At 37.3% G+C, this 9,169-nt stretch overlaps 1 protein-coding gene across 1 annotated transcript in view; it reads left to right on the top strand.

Moving 5' to 3' along the window:
* Positions 1-9,169, top strand: part of LOC136846481 (tRNA (uracil-5-)-methyltransferase homolog B-like) — an 80,225-nt gene that overhangs the window by 66,114 nt on the left and 4,942 nt on the right. Inside the window, exons 8-10 of the mRNA XM_067117292.1 lie at positions 775-871; positions 4,190-4,332; positions 4,804-4,882. Of these exons, the coding sequence (XP_066973393.1) occupies positions 775-871; positions 4,190-4,332; positions 4,804-4,882 (319 nt within the window). The remainder of the gene's footprint in view (positions 1-774; positions 872-4,189; positions 4,333-4,803; positions 4,883-9,169) is intronic.

Here is a 9,169-nt window from a genome sequence, read left to right on the forward strand (position 1 = left end):
GCCTTCTTTTGGGTACATATGATAGCAAGAGGAGGTAGTACTTGCTTTTAATTCAGCAGTGTCTTTGAGCTGTTCAGGGCTTTCAGTTGAGGTTACACATAATTAAGGATGGACTTGTGTGACCTTTCCTTTACACCAGCTATCATAGCTAAGAACCAGGTTATGGTAATTCAACAGTTGTCAACTTCATTTGATTTAAAATTTTACCCTTCTCTGGGTATATCTGGTGCATGAGTTGTAAAGTGAGGAGGATTTCCTCTTTTCATTCATTTATTTCCATCAGAACTAGATGATAGCTGATTTTGATGAAAGTCAATGAAAATAGGAATAAATCTTAGAAAATGGAAGAAAGGTAACAGAAGGGATGAAAAGTAATCAGTAAAAGAGGTATGCAGCCACTGACTGAAGATATGATGCAAATCATATTGTTCAGTGGTGCTTATAGTGCACATATGGGCCAGTGCTAGAACTACCCTGTAAGAAAGCTTTCAGAAGGAGAAACGTGACTTCTTGTAGTGGGGTGTTTTTTGTGTTTAATCTGATAGCCATGTGACTCATTTTTAACTATTCCACACTTGGTTTTTTTTTATATATATATATATATATATATATATATATATATATATATATATATATATATATATATATATATATATATATATATATATATATATATATATATATATATATATATTTATATATATAGATATTTTACAATTTCAATACTGGTGATGGCTTTATATACTTTCAAACCTTAAGTTAATATTTTTTCAGATCAATACTGGGGGTGCTGAAGTTCTATATAGAACTGTTAGAGAAATTGCTGAGGTGTCTCCTTTAACAACCTTATTAGATGTTTGTTGTGGAACAGGTGAGTCATGAAATAATTTCTAAGTAATATATCAGCTTTATGTATAAGTGACTGCAGCATTCTGTTTACCCTAACCACACATTTCTTGATTAATTTCAGTTACAAGGGTTTCAGAATTTAAGTGGTGCATAGTGATGAAGTTGTGGATATCATTTTCCCAACATATATAGTAATATATTCTCATGATTTTATTTATTCAGTTCTGTGAATTAATTCCTTTGCCTCATCATGTTTGTTAGTTATTTCTTCCCATTTTTTAGGTTTTCATTTGTACTTGGAAATCAGTTTATGCATTGTTATTCTTATGATAGAATTTGAAAAGATAGTTTTTTTACAATAAATAAGTAAATCTTCATTTAAACGACCTAACTTTGCACAGTTGTGTATCATACAGGAATTTTGAGGAACTCAGTATTATTGTTATTATTATTATTATTATTATTATTATTATTATTATTATTATGTGTTTTTTTTTTTGTCTATCACAGTCATCCTGTTTGACTGGATGGCTTTTATAGGTGGGGTTCCGGGGTGCATCCTGCCTCCTTAGGAGTCCAGCACTTTTCTCACTATGTGCGCTGTTTCTAGTAGCACACTCTTCTGCATGAGTCCTGGAGCTACTTCGGCTTCTAAGTTTTTCCTATGATTATGGGTACAATTTCCACTGGCATATCCCATATCCTTCTTATTTTGATTTTCTGGTCTTGATACTTATCAATTTTTTTTCTTTCTTTCTCATCTACTTTGGTGTCCCATGGTATTGCAACATCAATGAGTGGTACTTTCTTATTTTGTAGTAGCCATGATCCCCATGACAAAGGTACTGCAGAGATGGATGCTGGGTACCAACTCATGAAAGGAGGCAACAGAATTAACCATCTGATGTTCATGGACAACATCAAGCTGTATGGTAAGAGTATCAGGGAAATAGATACCCTAATCCAGACTGTAAGGATTGTATCTGGGGACATGAGGATGGAGTTTGGAACAGAAAAATGCGCCTTGGTCAACATACAAAAAGGCAAAGTAACAAGGACTGAAGGGATAAAGCATCAAACACATGGATGAGAAAGGGTACAAGCACCTGGGAATAATAGGAGAGGATATAAAACATCAAGAGATGAAGGACACAATCAGGAAAGAATATATGCAGAGACTTAAGGCGATACTCAAGTCAAAACTCAACACTGTAAGGATTGTATCTGGGGACATGAGGATGGAGTTTGGAACAGAAAAATGCAGAGACTTAAGGCGATACTCAAGTCAAAACTCAACACTAGAAACATGACGAAAGCCATAAACACATGGGCAGCACCAGTAATCAGATACAGCACAGGGGTAGTGGAGTGGTCAAAGCCTAAAAGACTGTACATAACACGAAAGGAAGGGGGGAGTGGCTACTAAGCATAGAGGACTGCATCAACATCGAGAGCAGAGCACTGGGGCAATATCTGAAAACCAGTGAAGACAAGTGGCTAAGGAGTACATGGGAAGAAGGACTGATGAAGTAGACGAAGACCCAGGAATATACAGAGATTGGAGAATGAAAAACAGAACAGAGGAATGGCACAACAAAGCAATGCATGGATAGTACATGAGACAAACTAAAGCACTGGCCAGCAATGAAACACGGCAATGGCTATAGAGGGGAGAACTCAAGAAGGAAACAGAAGGAATGCTAACAGTAGCACAAGATCAGGCCCTAAGAACAAGATATGTTCAAAGAACAATAGTTGGAAATAACATCTCACCCATATGCAGGAAGTGCAATATCAAAGAAGAGACCAGAAACCACATGGCAAGTGAATGTCCAGCGCTTGCACAGAACCAGTACAAAAAGAGGCATGATTCAGTAGCAAAAGCCCTCCACTGGAGCCTGTGCACAAAACACCAGCTAGCTAGCAGTAATAAGTGGTATGAACACCAACCAGAGGGAGTGATAGAAAACGATCAGGCAAAGATCCTCTGGGACTATGGTATCAGAACAGAAAGGGTCATATGTGGCAATAGACCAGATGTGACATTGATTGACAAAAAATTATTATTATTATTATTATTATTATTATTATTATTTTATTTTAAAATAACTCCTGTAATGTGGAATATACTTTGGCAGTTTGTTTTTGTCTCAAGTTCTTCACTTTGGTTAAACAATTAATATTCACGTATTCAAATGAAACTCATGGGTACCTAGCTTAATTTGTTTGAGTTGTAAAATCAATATTGCTGGTTTTGTTCCCGCTCTTGATGAATTTAACTGTATTGGCCTGAGCTCTGATCTTTTATAGTAGTGCGTCTTTAGCATGATTGGAGTAGATTGTGAAATGCCATTTGATGAGAAGCTTGGTAAAAAAAAAAAGGTTTTCACAATACATATACTTTAGTTGAACTTCAGTTCAGGTTTAAGCTTTAAGCAAAATCCCTGGCTTTGTCCCTTTCCTTATTTTTTATTTATTGCATGGGAATAATTTCAGTATTTCCATTCTCTCTAACTTTATCATTTATATGTTGGTAGTCATATTGACTAGAAAAAAAGGGGAAGAGAAAATTAACTTGCATTTCATAGAAAGATAATTTATTAAGTAGCAGAGAAATTATCACACAATTTTTCAATAATGGTTGCCTTAGGATATATAGATGTAGTTGCACATTAGGTACAGCAATTTTTCATATTGTTATTGCATATATTTTTCCTATTTTTCTTGAGACATTTTTCATGATTAACTTTACAGTAATGAAGGTGAACTAACAAAGTTTAAAATACATAAGCACAAAACTGGGGACAACATTCAAAAAGGCCACCTCGAACGAAAAAGTAAACAAAAAAATTTTAAAATATTTTCACTGTTGACTAGTAAAAGTTATTAAAATTGCTGTTTTAATTTTGTTTCATTATACCGTATGATTTGATTACTAGTGGCTCTGGATCAGATTTCCATGTCTAATTATTCAAGTTTTATTATTGTGATGTAGAAGGGCTGCTAAACCATGATTGATTTTCCTAGTAGTTTTCTCTTGTGCTCTCTAAGGGAGATGTAAATGTTACTGATAGTAAGGACATAACAATAAAGTTCATAGTTGAAAACTGCACTGTCCAGTATTTCGCAGCCAAGGCTGTGTACAAATTTTTTCTAGCATAAGTTACTGCCGCTTTTGTATTGATAAATATTACTTAAACTCAGGCAATTATTAAAATTTGACTTGTAGTTCCTTCCCAGGTTTAGTTAAAAATTAAATTTTTGTAAGAAACAAATACTCTTCTGGGACAAATTCTGTCATATGAGACTGATGGAGTATTTTTATTCCCCTCATGTTCAGGAACTATCAGCCTTGTCATGGCCCCTTATGTGAGAGGAAGCGTTGGAATTGAAGTCACAACAGGTGCTGTATTAGATGCAAAAGAAAATGCCATAATTAATAATATTCCCAATGCCCATTTTATAGCAGGAGCTGCTGAAAAAGTAAGTACTGTATTTCACGTGTTCCAGTGGTTGTCATACAGTAGCTCCGACAGACTTTCATAAAAAAAAATTTTTCAATTTTAATGAAAGTCTGTTTTACTGAGGTGATTATTCATTTTTGAATTTGTAAATGATTCCTCAAGTAGGTGAATTACATATACTATGCTTACCTCCTCAACTATTCCCCAGATTTGACGAACTTGTGTTAGTTTAAAAAAAAATAATTTTATTAAATAGCAGGAAATTCTCAAGGATGAAGATACTGTAAGAATTGTCTTTCTCAGTGAATATGTTTTTATACTTTTTGAGTGAGATGCATTGGTTAGGGGTGTCCTATAGATAAAGAACATTTGGCCTTTGAATAGTTTGTTTTCAAAGTTAGAAGCTGGATTACTCTTATCGCGGGCACAGTCTGTTTTGAATTATATCAGAACTAAGTTACATTTATACTTTAATTTATTCCTGTGACAGGTACTACCTCGAATAGCTCCAGATCTCAATTGCTGCTCTGATGTTGTTGCCATAATGAATCCTGCTCGTGCAGGCCTCAGTAAGTATTACCATTTGTCAGTGATGATTGTTGCCAGATACATTAATTTATTTTTAAACAATTTTGTTGCATTTTTATATCTCATAGAAACACCTTGAACTTTTGTTTTATTTGTTGTAAAGAGAAGGTTGTTTTAATCAGTCTAAGGCATCATATGTATGGGGTTCTGTAGAAGACAACTGGAATTACAGAGGATGTACACATATTGCTTTGTAATGCTGGTCAGCTTACCTGCTTAATGTTTTCTGTAGGCTGTTATGTCTTCCATATGAGTAAGAGGGTAGGACTGGTATGGTATTTGCAGCTACCATGTCTTCCAAATGAGTTTTTGGTTGGATTGGTGTATTTGCAGCTGCCGTGTCTTCCTTGTCAGCTTGTGGTTGGGATTGGTATTTTTTGCAGCTGCCATGTTTTCCAAATGAGGAAGTTGGTAGATGGTATTTGCACTTGCCATGTCTTCCAGATAAACTTGTGCTTAGGATTGTTAAATGATTTGCAGCCACTGTATCTTTGAAATAAGTCATTGTTAGGATTGATATGGCATTGCCAGATGCCATGTCTTCCAGATGAGTTTATAGGAAGGACTGGTGTCTTATTTGTAGCTGCCATGTCTCCTTGATTAGTTTGTGGGTAGGATTGGTGTGATATTTGCTACTTCCATTTCTTCCAGATGAATTTTTGGGTAGGATTGACAGGTTATTTGCAGGTGCCATGTCTTTGAGGAGTATGTGGGTATGACTGGTATCATTTACAAATATCCTAAAGGTATGGTAGCAGGAAGTGCCATAACAATCATACCCATTAGAGATATGGTAGCAGGAAGTACCATAACAATTGTACCCACAAACTCATCTTAAAGATATGGTAGCAGGAAGTAACAAGACTCCAGGTGAGTTTATGGGTACTATTTGTGTGTTATTTGAAGCTGCTATGTCCTCTTGGTAGTACTGGTATAATATTTGCAGCACCCTGTCTTTCAGATGAGCTTTTGGGTATGATTGGTGCCTTATTTGCATTGGCTATCTTTTAAATGAGTTTTCCAATAGGGTTGGTTTGGTTTTGGTAGCCACCATCTCTTCCAGATGAGTTTATTAGTGGGATTGGTAAATTATTTGCAGCCACACTGTCTTCCAGATGAGTTTTGCTGAGGATTGGTATGTTATTTGCATCTTCCATGTCTTTTAGATGAGTTTATGGGTATGATTGTTTTGGTACTTCCTGCTACCATATCTTTAAGATGAGTTTGTGGATACAACTGTTGTGGTATTTGCTGCCACCATGTCTTTAAGATGAGTTTGTGGGTAGGTTTGTTATGGTGCTTGCTGCCACCTTGTCTTTAAGACGAGTTTGTGGGTAGGATTGTTATGGTGCTTGCTGCCACCTTGTCTTTAAGATGAGTTTGTGTTAAGATTGTTGTATTTCCTGCCATCATGTTTGAGATGAGTTTGTGGGTAGGATTGTTATTGTACAATACAGGAATTGTGGGAGGATTATTGTGGTATTGGCTGCCACCATGTCTTTCTTTGAGATGAATTTGTAGGTAGGATTGTTATGGTACTTGCTGCCACATGTCTTTGAGATTTTATATGCTACTTGCATCTACCTTGTCTTTTGAGATGAGTTTGTGGTTAGGATTGTTATGCTACTTCTTGCCACCCTGTCTTTGACATGAATTTATGGGTAGAATTGTTATGGTACTTGCTGCCACCATGTCTGAGATGAGAAGTGGGTAGGATTGCTGTATTTCCTGCCACCGTGTCTTTTGAGTTTGCAGGTAGGATTGTTACGGTATTTGCAGCTGCCATGAATCTAAGATGAGTTTGTTTTGGTTGGATTGTTATGGTATTTGCTGCCCCTGTGTCTTTAAGATGAGTTTGTGGGTAGGATTATGATACTTGCTGCCACCATGTCTTGAGATGAGTTTATAGGTAGGATTGTTATGATACTTGCTGCCACCATGCTTTGAGAGCAGTTTGTGGGTAAGATTGTTGTGGTATTTGCTGCTACCATGAGTTTGTGGGTAGGATTGTTATGGTATTTGCTGCCACCTTGTCTTTGAAATGAGTTTGTGGGTAGAATTGTCATGATACTTGCTGCCACCATGTCTTTGAGATGAGTTTATGGGTAGGATTGTTATGGTACTTGCTGCCACCATGTCTTTGAGATGAGTTTGTGGGTAGGATTATGATACTTGCTGCCACCATGTCTTTGAGATGAGTTTATAGGTAGGATTGTTATGGTACTTGCTGCCACCATGGTTTGAGAGCAGTTTGTGGATAAGATTGTTGTGGTATTTGCTACTACCATGAGTTTGTGGGTAGGATTGTTATGGTATTTGCTGCCACCTTGTCTTTGAAATGAGTTTGTGGGTAGAGTTGTTACAGTGCTTGCTGCCACCATGTCTTTGAGATGAGTTTATGGCTAGGATTGTTATGGTACTTGCTGCCACCATGTCTTTGAGATGAGTTTGTGGGTTGGATTATGATACTTGCTGCCACCATGTCTTTGAGATGAGTTTATAGGTAGGATTGTTATGGTACTTGCTGCCACCATGGTTTGAGAGCAGTTTGTGGATAAAATTGTTGTGGTATTTGCTGCTACTATGAGTTTGTGGGTAGGATTGTTATGGTATTTACTGCCACCTTGTCTTTGAAATGAGTTTGTGAGTAGAGTTGTTATGGTGCTTGCTGCCACCATGTCTTTGAGATGAGTTTATGGGTAGGATTGTTATGGTACTTGCTGCCACCATGTCTTTGAGTTGAGTTTGTGGGTTGGATTATACTTGCTGCCACCATGTCTTTGAGATGAGTTTATAGGTAGGATTGTTATGGTACTTGCTGCCACCATGGTTTGTGGATAAGATTGTTTGTATTTGGTAAAGTTTGTTGATTGTTATGGTATTTACTGCCATCTTATCTTTGAAATGAGTTTGTGGGTAGAATTGTTATGGTGCTTGCTGCCACCATCTCTTTGAGATGAGTTTATGGCTAGGATTGTTATGGTACTTGCTGCCACCATGTCTTTGAGTTGAGTTTGTGGGTTGGATTATACTTGCTGCCACCATGTCTTTGAGATGAGTTTATAGGTAGGATTGTTATGGTACTTGCTGCCACCATGGTTTGAGAGCAGTTTGTGGGTAAGATTGTTGTGGTATTTGCTGCTACCATGAGTTTGTGGGTAGGATTGTTTTGGTATTTGCTGCCACCTTGTCTTTGAAATGAGTTTTTGGGTAGAATTGTTATGATGCTTGCTGCCACCATCTCTTTGAGATGAGTTTATGGGTAGGATTGTTATGGTACTTGCTGCCACCATGTCTTTGAGATGAGTTTGTGGGTAGGATTGTTGTGTTATTTGCCCCCACCATGTCCTTGAAATGAGTTTATGGGTAGGATTGTTATGGTACTTGCTGCCACCATGTCTTTGAGATGAGTTTGTGGGTAAGATTGTTGTGTTATTTGCCCCCACCATGTCCTTGAAATGAGTTTATGGGTAGGATTGTTATGATACTTGCTGCCACCATGTCTTTGAGATGAGTTTGAGGGTAGGATTGTTGTGTTATTTGTCCCCACCATGTCTTTGAGATGAGTTTGTGGGTAGGATTGTTGTGTTATTTCCCCCCACCATGTCTTTTGAGATGAGAAGGCAACTTTGAGGCCCCATAGCTCAGAGGGGAACCCAGCCACGGACATGAGGCTCCAAATGCACCCCCAGTATTTTGGTCCGTTCTATTAAAAAATTCAAACCGCACGTAAAAAATGCACTGAAGTTTCTTCAGCACAATCAAGTTTTCTGTAAACCATATAATGCTGTATGAAACTCTTAAGACACCCACGGCCCATGAAACTCTGGGCCGGGGCCAATGAAATGGGTAGGAATGTTGTGGTAGTAGCTGCCATCATTGCTTTTGACATTGTGGGTAGGGTTGTGTGGTATTTGCAGCTGCCATATCTCTGAGATGAGGGGAGTGTTATGGTATTTGCTGCCACTATGTCTTCCAGATGAGTTATTAGTAGGATTGATGTGTTATTATCAGCTGTCATGCCTTTTTGATTAGTTTTTGGTAGGAATGGTATCTATTTGCATCTGTCATGTCTTCAAGATGGGTTTGTGGGTAGGGATGGTATCTTATTTGCAGCCACATCTTTCAGATGATTTTTTGAGTAGATTTTTATGGCATTTTCAGCTGCCATGTCTTCCAGGTGAGTGAGTGGGTAGGATTAATGGCTTGAAAATTTTCATTTGCTATGTCTCCCAGATGAGTTTGTTGGTAGTATTACTATGATATTT

This window comes from Macrobrachium rosenbergii, chromosome 15, assembly GCF_040412425.1.
Source record: "Macrobrachium rosenbergii isolate ZJJX-2024 chromosome 15, ASM4041242v1, whole genome shotgun sequence".
Lineage (NCBI taxonomy): Eukaryota > Metazoa > Arthropoda > Malacostraca > Decapoda > Palaemonidae > Macrobrachium > Macrobrachium rosenbergii.